The 16,757-nt window shown below is 33.3% G+C and overlaps 2 protein-coding genes across 5 annotated transcripts; both read right to left on the bottom strand.

Annotated features, from left to right (window-relative positions):
- Positions 1 to 12,457, bottom strand: LOC134712483 (ankyrin repeat domain-containing protein 34C-like). Of its 4 annotated transcripts, none has more exons than XM_063574066.1 (2): positions 1,465 to 1,599; positions 1 to 1,163 (listed from the first exon to the last, which is right to left on the bottom strand). In XM_063574066.1, the coding sequence occupies exon 2, from the start codon at positions 1,139 to 1,141 to the stop codon at positions 122 to 124; it is 1,020 nt and encodes a 339-aa protein (XP_063430136.1). In that variant the 5' UTR covers positions 1,142 to 1,163; positions 1,465 to 1,599; the 3' UTR covers positions 1 to 121. The 4 variants fall into 4 exon arrangements, with proteins under 4 accessions (XP_063430136.1, XP_063430134.1, XP_063430135.1 ...); XM_063574064.1 differs by lacking the exon at positions 1,465 to 1,599 and adding an exon at positions 12,302 to 12,457 and having other exon boundaries at positions 2 to 1,163; XM_063574065.1 differs by lacking the exon at positions 1,465 to 1,599 and adding an exon at positions 3,468 to 3,680 and having other exon boundaries at positions 2 to 1,163.
- A 1,866-nt stretch (positions 12,458 to 14,323) lies between these two features.
- Positions 14,324 to 16,436, bottom strand: LOC134709741 (uncharacterized). The gene is made up of 3 exons (XM_063569888.1): positions 15,988 to 16,436; positions 15,178 to 15,341; positions 14,324 to 14,742 (listed from the first exon to the last, which is right to left on the bottom strand). Exons 1-3 carry the CDS (start codon positions 16,356 to 16,358, stop codon positions 14,369 to 14,371), a joined length of 909 nt encoding a protein of 302 aa, XP_063425958.1. The 5' UTR covers positions 16,359 to 16,436; the 3' UTR covers positions 14,324 to 14,368.
- Between the last annotated feature and the right edge of the window lie 321 nt (positions 16,437 to 16,757).

Below are 16,757 nucleotides of genomic sequence, written 5' to 3'. Positions count from 1 at the left end.
CGATATACTAAAAACTTTATCTCTAATTTTATTCATTATTATTGTGTAGTTCGTACCATATATTATAATCATTTCTGTATTTTATTGTTAATAAAAAAAATCAACCATGAGCGTTCCTGTATCATTGTGTAGTTAAATCAGATGCAGCATGGACCGTACAAAGTCTTTTCCCACTCGGGATACTGGGTAGTCTCGTGCGAAATCTGAATATATCTTGGTCTTCTTCATCTTCCTCTATGCGTGCATTGTCTTTGAAAAGAGGAGTTAAAGCGCGTCGTAATTTTCTAGGACTACCTACCCAGCTAATGTCGTATGTTTGGTGCGTCCGATTAATACTGGTGTGATCCGATCTTGCGCTTCGATGCGTATCTTCTGCGAAAGAATTAATTCCGGTTTGTCGCACAAAATCGGGAGTTGGGTTGGAACATCTTCGAGGTGATGAAGATGAGGATAACGTCGAAGAAGTCGAAGATCTTCCAAAAGACCTCGGCAAAGACAGCGTCTGAAATTCATTGCGCACAAAACTGTGTTCTCTTCCATTATAGTCAATCTCTTTGCCCAACAGAATTCTGAGTCCTTTTAAATCCTTTGTATTTTTCATATCTACACATCCGTTTTGTACAAGAACTTTGCAACATTCTCCCATTTTTAATTTGATTGCGAGTTCTAAAGCAGTAAGTCCCTGGTCGTTCTGTACATCCAGATTAATGTTTGACCGCGTTGCAGACGACGTAACAAGAATATACACAGCTGCGTGATTTGAAGCAAGGACTGCGTGCATAAGTGCAGTATTGAGATTATTATCTTGAATATTAGGATCACAATTTCCTTTCTTTGTAAGCAGTCTAGTAACGTCCTCACTTCCTGTGTCCATACATGAATACATCAGCGCTGTGCGACCATACATGTCTTGTCTATTGACTTCACAACCGTGACGTAACAACGTTCTCACCATATGTGTTCTGATGTCGTCCTTTCCGTCATAGCACACGGCGCACATAAGAAGTGTCTTCCCTGAGGCATCTTCAAAGTCAATATTTATGTTCGTATCTTCACTGAAAAAGTTTGTAAGTTTCCTTATGTTTCCATTTTGAATCAGATGAAATAGTTTTTCTTGGTCTTCGTCTTCCATATCAACCATGTTGTTTTTAGTTTGACGTTATCTGAAAAACATCAATTAAGGTATATTTCTTTCCGTTTTCAATGAGCATGTGACTTCTTCAGACTGAAATTAAACTGTCTTTGTAAAAAAAAAAATTTAAACGTGATGTGTACGGTTTTGTCAAGAATATATTTTTATATTTTGAACACGTGTTCTAAGGTGCAATTAGATTCCAAAACAATCAATTTCTGATGTATTTCTAGAAACAAAACATTGATTTTTTTTCTAATCCGAACCTCTCTAGAAGTTCGATTCTGAACTTAAACTACTTGAAGCTTCCTATAAAGTTAAAGAATAAATACTCTTATCGATCTTCGTTTCGTCCAAATTTTATATAGCTGACAACCAACGGGTCTTCTTTTCACAGTCTGTTTAACAACGTTTTCGTGTTTAGCTTCAGATATGACAATGATGTCGCAAAAGAAATATTTGCTCATATAATTATTACTTAAGTTGAACGATAATCAGGATTTTAAACTGATTGAATTACGGGACATTTGTAGAAATTGGACGCATATCAAATTTTATTTTTTCATCTGTGTATTATTCATTTCGAGAACATCTCTAATTACTATGCTTGTATTTAAATAATTTATACAGTATGAAAAATCAATTTTTAATTTTAACTTTTCTTTATAGAAAGCAGATTTCTTAAATACAATAATATACAAACATCTAAACGGGACATATTTATGCAAATTATAGAAAGTTATCGACGACAGGATATTTTCAATACTTTAAATAAATTTCTGACGTAGATAAATGAAAAAATCTACAACAAAAAAAAGGGGGCAGAGACGATGAGATCCTACAGATAATACTAAGCAGTGTGAGTTTTAATTTCCTACTGGCATACTTGTTTTATAAAAAAAACATAGCTTAACGAGCATCAGATCAGTTTGGGAAAATGCATGAACTATTATAAATGAGGAGATGTGGTAATGGGAAAACTCTTCATCCAAGTCAGCCACAATGCATAAAAAGTTAACAATTATATGTCTAAGTACGGTCTTTAACACGAACAGCAAGCTATACAGGGACCCGAAATGACTGGTGTGGAATAGTTAAAAAAGACTCGTATCGAACGGTATATATAAAACGAGAAACCAGGATCACACATGAGCCCCATCACGAACGACAATAAGTATAACTGTATGTTTTATTTACGGATCACCCCAGAACAATTGGTCTATAGAAACAAAATTTATACGGGTTCTCATTTCTGGGGTGTTCTCCCATTCATTTGGCCTCATATTATTTATAACTTATAAAATATTCTGCCTCAAAGTTTACCAATATATGTATTGGTATGTGGTTAACTTTCAAGTTCAGATTGAAACATTGCACTCGTTTACCCTACAAAAGAGTCATCAGTGACTCTGAAATTGAAAAGTTAAAAAAGTCAAAATTTTCAAAGTATGAAGTTGTAGAGCATTGAGTACCAAACAATATTGCGAAAGGTTTTACCAAATACCGGTGGGGTATATATATCACGAAGAATGTAACTCCAGTGTAATTCATCACAAAACCGACAATTCTTAGATACTTAGTACACGAATATCCCTCTAAGTACAAACATTGTTGTAGTTACTCTTAAAACTCCAGATTTCACTCTTACATGTGATTCGACATGCCCTTGAAAGTATAAAACGGATTCTTTACTAATCACTTGTTTGTTTGTTTATAATACTTATTTACAGTACGATTTTGTTAATCTTATTATCAAATTTAGAAGAAAAAAATTCTCTTTAAAGATTTAATAGCAAATAGTACTGTATCAAAATACAGGTGCATATTTTGTCCTATATGTAGAGTACCTGACCAAATGCACACGTGCTCAAAAACAATAAAAATTATCAAAATTGCTAGGGAAAATTATACCTTTCTGAAAAGTTATATTTCTTTAAAAAAAATCCTGAAAAATCGAACATTGTCTTCTTTGTAACATATCTATAAACCTTTAGTTTTGGTTTAGAGAGTACTTGATGAGTATTAATCCAGAAACACATATTTCCTAAATCTGTATCAAACAGTTCTCTTCTTTAAACTTGCCATTTCATATTTTCGTTATTATAATATAATAATAGTTTTAAAGCCAACCTTTAAATTCTAACATCCTTTTTGGAAATTCTGGAATAATATAAAGTAATAAGTCATTGAATGCGAGATTTAGCAAAAAATCCTTTGTTCAATTCTGTGAAATTTTTGTTTGGGTCTATGCTGCCGCAAATGCAAATATTCTTGTTGAAATTTGCTAAATATGTTTATAATTAGAAAAAAAGACAAATTAGACAAAACAGCTTACCTGACGCAGTAGGCAAAATGTACCTTTTAAGTAGAGTCCCTATACTTAATATCAAGAAAATTTTGCCAGCATGGTAAATTTCATATACATCGTCAAGATTCAATCAATGTATGCAACCTCTAATCAAATATTTAAATACAATTCTCACATCAACATGTAACGGGCAGGTCAGATCAATACCAATGCATAACAAAATACCTAGCTATGGTCAAAGACGGTATCATCTTATGGCTCGTTTCATCGAGTTCAACATATGTGTTCTTCACCAATTAGTAGGAAAAAATACCGTTTGCAATGATCTTTCATTATGCACTACTTTCACTCCAATTAAAAAAAAACTTTCAAGGCTAAAGGAATGTTCATTTTTAAGAAAAACATCGTAAATTATTACTCTTTGATTAAACAAAAATAAACCTACCTTCTTTTTTCGTCGTTAATTTCCAACGATTTAAGGGATGTTATGTACTAATTAATATTTAAACTTTTATTGGTATCGATTTCGGGAGAAGCATTTATCTGGATAAATAAGTTTAATAGGTACCATGATTATCTATGATGTCATTGTATAGTTCCGGTTACAGACCAATATTGAATTTTGCCTTTTACAATAACAGTAGTCAATCTTTTTGTTTATCAATAATAATTTGATCCGATTAAAACTTATCAATCATTAATATCTGTAGATTTAAAATTTGAAGGTCGACCATAAGTTGACCTTGCATGACTGAAATATTGAAAATAACATTTTTGTTTTTAAGGTGTATCCGTTTAACAGAAATTTAATGAAAAAAATATTAATGGCGGATCCAGGTTTCTTTTAGGATTAGAGGACACCACCGATATCGAGAATGTTTATTATGTAAGAGTAATAAAAATATAAGTATACATATTTTTAAGGGGCCAGTCCGGGTGCGGGGTGAGTAAAAGGATGTCTTCATCTTCTTTATATACACAGAAAACATCAACTGATTGATGGTTACTTTATGGCGTATGCTTGGTTTAACAGTAGTATTAAAATAAATAGAAATCTATGTTTCTATATTTCATAATAATTTTTCAATTTTGTATATATGTAAGTTACATTTTTTTATTTTTTATTCCTTGGTATAAGATTAAAACAATATACAGATTAAGCATGTAGGTACTCCACACTAAAATTTACGACAAAATGGACGATTTTTTCGTTCCCTATTGATAATTTTCCGTTTTTTTATGGTGATGTTCCCTTGGCACCATCTTACGGTGTTTATGTTTCATAACTCGTTGGCTATGCCCGTGTCTGTTGTGACGTTTTCGATTTTAACAAACGTAATCTATGTATTACTTGTAAATTATTAAGCCAGGGATATCGTTACCGTAAATTACTATAAACCTTTGCCATTATTTTCCAAAAATATAAAGATTTGGCTTTGAAGCTTAGTTGTACCTGTAGAAAAAGAAATCACATCCTTATATTTACGGCAATGTTGTTAACCGTGCCCGAAAATTTAGAAACGACCCTGGTTACTTTGTCGATCGATCCTTCAAATAAACTTTTTCTAAAAGGGTAAATTACCAATTCAACACTGTAAATTAATAATATAAAAAGGAAGATGTGGTATAATTGCCAATGAGACAACTATCCACAAAAGAGCAAAATGACACAAACATTAACAACTATAGGTCATCGTACGGACTTCAACAATGAGCAAAGCCCATACCGCATAGTCAGCTATAAAAGGCCCCGATAAGACAATGTCAAACAATTCAAACGAGAAAACTAACGGCCCTATTTATGTAAAAAAAAATGAACGAAAAACAAATATGTAACACATAAACAAACGACAACCACTGAATTACATGCTCCTGACTTGGGACAGGCATATACATAAATAATGTGGCGGGGTTTAACATGTTAGCGGGATCCCAACCCTCCCCTAACCTGGGACAGTGGTATAACAGTACAACATAAGAACGAACTATAAAAATCAGTTGAAAAAGGCTTAACTCATCAGATAGACAAACAATACAAGTGGACGTGGACGTGGCCGGGTACTTATACATCCCGACACAAAAAGACACAATGAATAGATCTGAGAGTACTCGCAGTTATCTGACAGCTAGTTCAAAGCCACTAACAATTAATAAAAAAAATCATGCCTCTAAGACTAAACACTCAATCCGTACACATCCAACATACAATGGATTTAGTGTAAAGACGTCAAAAACAGCCAGAGAAAAACATGACCTTGTGCAATGCCAAGTTACAGGTATCGACAGATTGTAGATCCATGAAAATGTATATGTATATAACATACTAGTAATATTTAGTTAGCTTTTAATCTACTGATAACAAAATCAATATTTATACCAATAAAAACAATATTCAATGATCTTATTACAGTGTTGAATAGGTAACCTTTTAGAATAAGTTTATTTAAAGGAGCAACAAGTTTATATGGATCATTTCTAAGTTTCCGGGCACGGTTAACAACATTTCCGTAAAAATGAGGATGTGCTATCCCGTTTGAAATAAGTTTTCTACAGGTACAATCAAACTTCAAAACCAAATCTTTATATCTTTGGAAAAATTTAGTAAATGTTTTAAGTAATTTATGGTAACGATATCCCTGGTTTAATAATTTAACAGTAAAACATAGGTTGCGTTCGTTAAAATAAAAAACGTCACAACAGACACGGGCATAGCGAACAAGTTGTGAAATATAAACACCGTAAGATGGTGCCAAAGGAACATCACCATCTAAAAATGGAAAATTAACAATAGGGAACGAAAAATCGTCTCTTTTGTCGTAAATTTTAGTGTGTAGTTCCCCGTTTAAAACCGAAATATCTAAATCCAGGAAAGGACAGTTATTACCGAATACATTTGATTTATTTAAAGTAAGTTCCTTGGGGTAAATTTCAGCAGTATATTGAGAAAATTCTTGATTATTTAACGAAAAAATATCATCAAGATAACTGTTTAGTGTTGTTGAATTTATCAATTAAATGCAATTTCGACGGGTCTTTACTGAGTTTAGTCATAAACTGGGATTCGTAACAGTACAAAAACAAGTCTGCTATTAAAGAAGCACAATTAGTGTCCTTGGGGATACCTACAACCTGTCGATAAACTTAGTTGCCGAAACGTACGTAAATATTATCAAGGAGAAAATTAACAGCTTCAATCATATCACACCTCCAGTAAGTATATCTAGCATATTTACCTTTCTCATTAGAGAAGAAGGCTTTAAACGAGTTGCAGCAAATATATCTACATTCAGCTTTACCAAACGACCATTTAATTAAATAGAAAAACTTTTGTTTAATAAGATAGTGTAAAGAGAAGAAAAATCAAAACTATTAACAGAATAAAAAGGACCATCAAAGCCCGTAATAACGTCATTTAATATAGTGTTTTCCCCTGACTGTTTATGACGTCTTTACACGAAATCCATTGGATGTTGGATGTGTACGGATTGATGATTTAGTCCTAGATGCATTATATTTTTATTAGTGAATAGAGACTTTGAACTAGCTGTCAGTTAACTGCAAGTACTCTTAGATCTGTACCAAGTGTCTATTTGTTATTAGGATATACAAGTACCCTGCCACGTCCACTTGTATTTTTGTCCATATGAAGAGGTCATCCTTTGCAACTGATTTTTATAGTTCGTTCCTATGTTGTACTGTTATACCACTGTCCCAGGTTAGGGAGAGGGTTCGAATTCCGCTTACATGTTAAACCCCGCCTTATTCTGTATGTACGTACCTGTCCTAAGTCATGAGCCTGTAATTCAGTGGTTGTCGTTTGTTTTTGAGTTACATATTTGTTTTTCGTTCATTTGTTCCGCTAACATTAGGCCGTTAGTTTTCTCGTTTGAATTGTCATATCGGACCCTTTTATAGGTGACTATGCGGTATTGGCCTTGCTCATTGTTGAAGGCTATACGGTGACCTATAGTTGTTAATTTCTGTGTCATATGGTATCTTGTGGAGAGTTGTCTCATTGGAAATCATACCACATCTTCCTTTTTTATATTTGTAAGTTTTAAGGAGAAATTCTCTGACGAGTTTCTTGAAGCACTCTTGACTTTTCATAGCTTTATCATTGACAAGTTTATCAGAAGGAAAGCGTCTATTGCGACGAAATATTTGATAAAACTGTAACACAAACTAGGTTGGAAACTATTATTTCACTATAAGTGGAATCAATATCAAAACTATAAATTATAGTAGGTTATTGTCAATTCTAATTAAATAATCATCTGCGACATAATCTTTATCATTACATGATTAATATGCAAATGAATGATCAATTATTTCTTGAACAAATCTTTGATGAGGATAAGAATCAAATTAACATCACAAGCAGGTCAACATTTATTATATAACTTTGGACATAGAAACATATGTTCTTAAACAACTTAACAATTGGACATACTTTTGGACAATTCGATAGTTTGGCTATAATAACTAAAACAAGTTACCTTGTCATAGCATCAGCGCGTACTGCTATATAAGCTTGATCAAGAGCTGGAATGCAACAAAAGCTGGATAGCTAATTTCGACCGTTCAAGGGCTGTATAGCCAGTCAAGGTCGTCAAAAACTTCCATTTGTTGATTGCCAAAATGCGAACCTCTTCTTAATAGGTAAGTTAAGGACTTGTAAAACTTGTAAAAGTTAAATTAATACTATGATAAAAAATATACTTGATATACTAGTATACATTAATTTAAAGTTATTTTTGGAAAGAATTTTGGTGTTTTAATATTTAGAAATTAATTGAAAATATCAATCCAATTGTATAATGGTTCTTCAATTTGTTTTATCGTTCTGATTGTTTTTTATCTTGTATTGTTTATTCTTTTTCCTTATTAATAAAAAAAATCGAACTTCTCCTTAATAGGTGTCAGTCGATTCCAGCGTGTCTTTTCTTCAGCGACAGCAATGCCTTATACCATCATAGACATTGACCACGGGTAGTCTTCCCGAACAAGAAAAGATCCAGACCCAGATCTCACAGAACTATAGTTCTTCTGTTGAGAGTCACAGGGTCAGACAAGCAAAACATGCTACATTACAAAGATAAACAAAACACCATTATAGGATATTGGTTCAGGTAATTTGTTCCAGTCTTTAATAGTTTAGTAGAAAAGAAAATTAAAAACTGTCTTTGCTGCATCAAATTTATCGGCATGTGTGTTCGTAGTTAGACCTTGCGTTTGCTTTGCTTTTAATTATTAGTACGCCAGTACAAAGTATGATAATTTTGTTATTGGTGATTCTATGGAACTCTTCTTTCGTGTAATGATAGCTTGTAAAGAGTGTTAGCATGTTTGTGACACCTTCAGTATATTATTTTAATATGCGTCTTGGAACTTTTTCTATGGAGTTAATGGTCGCTGTTGTGTAAGGGTCCCAGGCAGTGCAACATGGTGCAGCGGTATTCTAGAATGGGCCTGATATAAGGACTTGGTATGCTCTGTCATTAAATGTTACTGAGTATATTTTTTAGAATTCTTCTCATGAATGCAAGGGTCTTATTTGCTTATGTATTAGTTGTTTATGTGTTGGTTAAACAACCGCAATGAGAGAAGAACACAACAACAAATACAAAAATAGTTCTAGTCTTCAAACTGACCGATGTGTATACAATATGCGAAGCCGTCTAAATGAGTCTATAAAAGATGTGAATAACTTCAACAGAAATAATTAAAGATCAGTCATCAACAACAAATTATCTTAAAAACCAAACTTAAAAGACAATGGCGTACAAGGACAGTAAGAAGAAAAGTAGATGTTAATATCACTTAATACAACCACTGACAAAGTTCTTGACCTATGACATTTACCCGGTTACAAGACTTACCTTGGACGAACATTCTTGCATATTGGAAATCTAACAACCATTTATGGCAGCTCGTACCGTTTCCAATTGGTAAACATTTTGTAGTATTTAGGCATAAAATATTGTGAAAGTTTCATAACACCTACTCGACCAATTTTTTTTTTTAAAGAATATCTTGTAAAAATAACTATTCTGAAACCAAATAGTGTTCGTGGTGTTGTTGTTTTCTAGAACTAACTTGCACAAATAAAACATTTGCTGAACGATAAATATTTGAACCGTTTAAACGTTTTTAATCGAAATTGGCCATAATTTTGCTTTCAAATTTTATAGGAGTTTCAGACATTTTTTTCTCGATTGTGTCGGTTTTGGGCCATTTTCTTTTCCTTTAATTTTCACTCAAATTTGTGTAAACGAATTGGATGCCAAAATAAGATATATATAGATGGTTTGAAGTACTATCTATTCAAAATGTTTTTAGATTAGATAATATCCCTTTAAATTTTAACTATATCATAATTCAAATCTCTATATTTTTAAATCATAATGTTTCACATACTAAACTTATTCTTTTGAATTACTAATGGGAAGAAGATATTATTACTGCAATATACTCATATATCATTGATCTAAAAACAAGGTTTACAAAGTTGCATGTTTTGCAGACACGCATGTGAAATATCAAAGGAGAGATTTTGCATGATTGTCATTGAGACAGCTATCCACAGACACCACACAACAAAGGTGTAAGCGACTATAAAGAACTCATAAAAGAGAACACCCTCGATTGTGTAAAAAGTGCCCACGATAGAGAGCATCCTCTGGCATATATATATATGCTAGAGTAGCACTTAAAGACAAAACACATAGTGTGGACACCCTCGACGAAAAGAATGTGTAGCACTAAATGATCATAAATGACAGTGCAAAAATAGAGACACTAAACCAAATATGTGAGAGTAGCACCAAATGACAGTGTAAATAAAAGATGACACCATAGAGCATACAAATGTGTTAGAGAAGCACTAAATAATTAATAGATGACACATTCGAGCATAAATATATATTAGAGTAGCACTAAATGACAGTGATCATAGTAGATGAAACTCCGGAAAGCATAATCATAATTATGTAAAAGATAAAGCACGTAATAAATGACACATACAGCATATTGATATGATTAACTAGCACTAAATGACGGTGCCAATTATAAATGACACTCTATAGCATACATACATGTAAGAGTTGTACTAAATGTCAAAGCACATAAAAGATGAAACACGAGCATATACAAATGCTTGAGTAGACTGTAGCCCTATAATAAAAGTACCTATAATAGATGACACTCTAGAGCATATAAGTATTTTTTCGAGTATATGCCGGTGCACAACATAGAGAAATCCCTCGATGATAACCATATGTAAGAGTAGCACTAAATGACAGTGCACATAAAAGATATCATGACATGATCGAGCCACGGGTAGCACTAAATTTTAGTGCACATTAAAGATGACATTTAAGAGCATTAGCATGTGTTAGAGTAGCACCAAATGACAGTGCATATAATAGAGACTCAAAGCAAAGCATGTAGAAATAAAGGACATTGTTCATCACCTTATAGCATAAACATATCATCATATGTAAAGTAGCTTTAAAAGACAATGGAAATGATAGATACCACCATATATTATATACCTGGGCCGCGTTCAATATCGTAGCTGCTACTTAGTGCTACGTAGATTTTGACTATTGAACGTGTAGCTATAGACTAGCTGCTACATAGATATTGATACGTAGCTGCTGGGGAGGATCCAGCCATTTTAAAGGGGGGGGGGGGGTTCCAACTTTATGTCCCCATTCAAATGCATTGATCGGCCAAAAAAAAAAGGGAGGGGTCCAACCCCCGGACCCCCCCTTTGGATCCGCCAATGAGCTGCTACGATATTAAACTCAAACCTGTACAAAATTACAGTGCACATAACAAATGAAACCTTAGAGCATATACATATCTTAAAGTAGCACTACATGACAGTGCACATAACAACCGACACTTTGTAGCATACACATATAGAGTATCATTAAATAAAAGTGCACATCATAGATGAAACCCTAGATCTTTAAAGATAAAGATGAGAGTGACCAAAATAGAGGACAAGCTGGAGTATAACCATATGTTAGAGAAACACTTGATGGCAGTACCCGTTAAGGATGGACTCTTTGACATAACTTGATCATATGATAGAAAAGTATAAATTGTCAGGTTCCATAACAATTGATAAGCCAGATCATATACGTACGGAAGATAAGCACTAAATGACAATACCCATAAGAGGATAACTTATATAATTGTTGTTCTTCCATCATCGGCATTCGAATCTCTACATTTTAGACATCGTTGCAACAATGCCTGTACTGTGTTCAGCATCCTAGGCAACTAAACCAACTAGGCTATAAAATAATGCTTTCGTTAGTCGAGTATTTACAGATCAGATGTTTTTTCTGTCGTAAAGGATGAAAATTTTAATTACATGCCTTCACATCAAATTTTTAATTTAATTGTAATCGTCAACTTAAGAAAGCTATATTTTATAGCCTAGTTGGAAGTCCTGAGGGCGGTTTAAGCGCTGGATATAGTGCAGGCCATATAGGTATCTCAGATGAAGGGATTCGAATCCCGCAGAAAAAAAGAACAAAAACTTGCCGTTTCTATCGTTGTTTGGCTAAAATTGAGACGAAGTATATATTTACAAATATAAAATCTGGAACTATTATAATAGTCCCAGATATAATAGAGTAACCCTAAATGACAGTGATAATATGGACACCTTATAGCATATTCTCCTGGGATAGTAGAATACTATTTTCTATTATACAGAAACACTTAGAATTTATGCTATTAAAATCTTTTATCCATTATTATTTTTTAAAATCCTTTCATTATACGTTGCTGTTGATATTTTCTGACGTAAACAGGAATAAAAAAGAAAAAAATTGTCAGCTTACCCACTAATTGTCTATTCCATGATCATATATAATAGCCCCGACATTGTGTTACTTATACTGTAAGAGCGTTATCGTACAATACAGTTCATATTCAAAAAGCAAATATTGACACAGCTATAGCAGACCATATGTTTCTCAAATTGACCGCGAATAATTGATATTTATGAATACCATTCTTTAAAATGAACATTTAAATGAAAATATTTCCGATGACGGGATCAGAATTATTATCCTTTGTATACTATTAATGTTTATTTCATAACAGTAATCGGTATTGACTTTTACACTGACGATTCCTTTCTGACTAGTTCTTACAAGAGAATAACACTGTCGCTAAATAAGTAGACTAAATCGTTATAAAACCACTCTCCTAGTTACATCAACCAATAGTTGCTGTGCATGTAATGCACCAATATGTTTGTCTCATTATGATATCATGTACATGCTTACATTACTGATATCAAATTAAGTGCCAGTCTACCTAAGAATCAGGCAGTGGTGAAAACATGATAAAAAAAACCCACCCAATTTGACATTGATTTCAGTTCATAATATGTAGTTATGCACATAAATAACACTCATTTCCATTTTCTATCCTGGTAAAAGAAGATACAATTTGGTTGAAACAGAGACATAGTGAATCAAAAAAGAAACAAAAGAGAAACAACTCGAGGTCAGAATACTGTTAGAAATGATGATTGTTTTGAAAGTCACATATGTGTATATATGTCTCTGGTTGAAATGCACAAGAAATTAACGAATAAGGGGAGATAACTCTGTAATTTGCTACCATTCTAACCAATTTTCTAACCAAGTTATTTGATATTACCAGACACACACAACCGAAAGACTAATACTTTTTAACTCAGGATGATGGTTAGTATTAAATAGCATGATAAACTTAGTGGTTTTTTTCTAATCATGTTTTAATTTTTACCTAAATTGCCTGATTCTTACAAAGAATTGGCACTTAAATGTTTTACAAAGTTTCATTTCTATTGACTAATAATGGTACTTTTAAAACGGAATGTGTTATGCATTTACCTATATTGTTGTGTAGCATTACAACGAGTCCCGTGTCCTCAATTTTCTTCCATGTTCAGAAAGCCCATTAGAATGTAATATGAATGTTAACCTCGCTTTGTACTAGACTAAAACGCTGACCCAGACTATTAACGTTCACAAGGAAGACATGTCACCTTACCCAGACACTTTATTTCGACACCGACCCTACCAGTCTGTTTTTACTCCTAAATGCCACGTGCTTAGTCGAGAAGCAGCAAATACCATTTTTAAAGTCTTCGGTTAACCCGGTAGGTGTTCCCGCGAACCCGCGACCTCTGGCACTCGAAGCAAACATGCTACCACAATACTTTTTTTTTTATATAACATCGTAATAACTCAATCTAATCTAATCATCTAATCAGATGCCAAAGTGATATTTAAACTCAATTCGAGAATAAACTGACAAACCCTTGGCAAAAAAAAAGTATTCAACACCCCAACATAGAAAACTAAAAACTCAGCAACACGAACACAAACTAAAATCAATGATGATCCTAGGTATTCCAAAAGGGATTAGTGGATCATGCTCAACATGTGCCACCCGCCGTAAGTATGATAAATGAGATTCGATAGATCCGTCACATTCACTAACAATTGAAATGTGATCTATTGCTCAACAATGACAACTGAGACAGGAGGATTTCGGAAATGAATATGCGGTTCTTTTCAGGAAGGACAAAAATACCAGAATGTCACTGATTTTTCGTAAACATTTGACTGTACCGGTAGTTATAATTGTGATGATACATTTTATATTCTATCATGTCTATCATGCACTGAGTCTCTTAACAAAAAACTGTTTAGAATTTATTTACATATTCTAAATATAAAAAAAATCAGGAAAGGAAAAGTTTATTGTTACCTAATTGAAAACTGATGTCTTTGAGATGGTCATAGTTTTTCTAATGAAGATGATTAATCATTATCGCGCCAACTAGTATCGAAAAAAAAATAGTATGAAGTGTATAACTAAGTTTATTTGAGAGGAGTGTTTTTATCTATTCATATCGTTGATTCGAGTAAAGGTACAGACGAAGGGTTTGGAAAAATGGCGGGATGTGTCTCTTCTTTTTCATCTTCCTGGGTATTATTTCGGCTCTCTTGACTTGAATCACTAGCAAATGTATTGTGTCTAAAATGACGAAACCAGTTTTCGAGCCCACTCCGAATGACTGCAGTGTTTTCTGGCTTGTCTGTTTTATGTGCGATGGACCAGTATTTTTTAAAAGTGAGGATCTCCAAAGTTTTTAATGCTTTCTGTCTTTGTCTGATCATTGTCAGTACATTTTTGGCGTCTACTACCGTCTTGATATTGGAGTACCGCTTATAACAAATAACTTCTTTCTTCCTAATATCACTTTCTGATTCAGGTGTTACTGCAATAATCAATGAGAAAACAATTAAAAGTTATAATTGTAATTAAGGAAAATAATCATATTATTTAAGATTTATCTAATACTATTAAAGAACAAAATAATTCAAATACACTACACACCGAATCTTTTATATAAAAAAGAAGATGTGGTATGATTGCCAATGAGACAACTATCCACAAAAGACCAAAGTTCTCCACATACATCTAGACAGTTTTAGATTATTCGTTACAGTAACCGCATATAATTTTCCCAATAAGCAATACCACTCTCAACCAGATCCTATGTCCATGCTTCAGCTTGTATATAAGCAACATTTACTTCGTTCAGATCGTTTTGAATTAAACACAAAATATCCGTTTTGTGACTAAACAATTAGACGATAGTAAATATACATAATAGAAAAAAAGCCAATGGATATTTGGGGAAATCACTTACTGAATGACGTAATGGCTAACATTTCCAACTTTTTGCTGTTAAATTCTTCATGGAGAGATTCCATACTGACTTCATTGCTCTTCACAGCCTGCATGAGGTTTTCTATTTCACTTTCCATTTGTACTATTTCAATCTTTTTTCGTCGTAATTTCTTTTCTGTTTTTCTAAAATAAAACAAAAAGATATGTTTTAGCAGTAACTTGTTATATGAAAATAGTTTTCCGTGAATTTAAGGGTCTAAACTAATACTAAAAATAAACTATTTACGAAAGGCCTTTGTTTACTAAAAATTATAAAGCCATACTATATCCTTTCACTTTCATTCCGATTTGAAAAGCTATTCGAGATAATTTCTTGCTCCAAAAGTGTGGCATCATCTTACTTTCGGTTCCATTATAGCTGCTGAACCGTATCTCTTAGGTTCTTTTTATATTGCTTTACTGACTGGTCTGAAAATATAATAAGTACTATTAGAGTTACGGCTTTGCAGCTATAGGGGTCCATGTTCTTAAGTTGATGGTTCATTTATGGTAATTGTTTTGCTCCAGGGTTGAGTAAGCTGATAGATTTAGAGCAAGACTGAGTGTAAGGGGAAAGTATGGATAACAAAAGGGTTAGGATTGTGGCATTTACCATTGCTATTTAAGCTGGCACTGCCAAGGTCAAAGGGCAAATGTTAGTGTTATGTATGGGTCAGGGTAGGGTTTAGGGTTAAGGCAAGTTTATCATAGGTTTATATTGGCACCTTTAAAGTTAAAAAAAAAAGGGCCTACAATCTTTGTTGTACGATAGTGTATTTATTTTTCTTACTTGTATTTCCTGAGAGTAGAGTTCAACTTTTTTCTAGTTTTCCTAACATTTTGATTTATGGACGCATCAGAGTTTGATGATGACGAAGACGTTGATTTAATCACATCGCTTCCTTTCTCTGCATTTTTCTCTGATTGGTTCACATCGCTTCCTTTCTCTGCATTTATCTCTGATTGGTCTGTTTCAGAATCGAGTAAACCGTCAGTCGATACTTCCTTCAAAGTTGCAGTTGTCACACTTTCGTTCAGACTTTCGTTCAGATGTGAATGTTTCATTCTGTTTCGACGGAACAATTTCTTCATTAAGGACATCCCAACAATGCAAGTTCCAATACCGAGAAATGTTAACAACAGTGTATTATTATCTGTCATAGATTTTTATCGGCATGTTCATCTAATGATATTGTCTGTCAACTATTTCTTCACTGACGTCATGAATCCGCGAAACAAACGTCCAGTAAAGTTTGCCAAAATGTAATGAATTTAGGCAGCGTAATACATAGTCTGTTTCCCGGCCGTTATTGAAATTCTTGACAATACTAATATTTGTATATTCTGAAGGCATACTGAATGTTTACGGAGGGGACCAACCTACGTAATTCATAGTCTGTTTCCCGGTCGTTATTGAAATTCTTGACAATACTTAATATTTGTATATTCTGAAGGCATACTGAATGTTTAACGGAGGGGACCAACCTACGTAATACATAGTCTGTTTCCCGGTCGTTATTGAAATTCTTGACAATACTTAATATTTGTATATTCCGAAGG

Source organism: Mytilus trossulus, chromosome 3, assembly GCF_036588685.1.
Source record: "Mytilus trossulus isolate FHL-02 chromosome 3, PNRI_Mtr1.1.1.hap1, whole genome shotgun sequence".
NCBI classification, from domain to species: Eukaryota; Metazoa; Mollusca; class Bivalvia; order Mytilida; family Mytilidae; genus Mytilus; species Mytilus trossulus.
This window is presented reverse-complemented; position numbering and strand designations above follow the sequence as displayed.

What these genes read in the sequence shown, in the direction of transcription:
- LOC134712483 (XM_063574064.1), bottom strand. Translation starts at nt 1,141, where the DNA reads ATGGTTGATATGGAAGACGAAGACCAAGAAAAACTATTTCATCTGATT.
- LOC134709741 (XM_063569888.1), bottom strand. Translation starts at nt 16,358, where the DNA reads ATGACAGATAATAATACACTGTTGTTAACATTTCTCGGTATTGGAACT. An exon ending in TCTACTCTCAGGAAATACAA is followed by an intron (nt 15,342 to 15,987) that starts GTAAGAAAAATA and finishes GTTTTATTTTAG; the next exon opens with AAAAACAGAAAAGAAATTAC. An exon ending in GTTAGCCATTACGTCATTCA is followed by an intron (nt 14,743 to 15,177) that starts GTAAGTGATTTC and finishes TGATTATTGCAG; the next exon opens with TAACACCTGAATCAGAAAGT.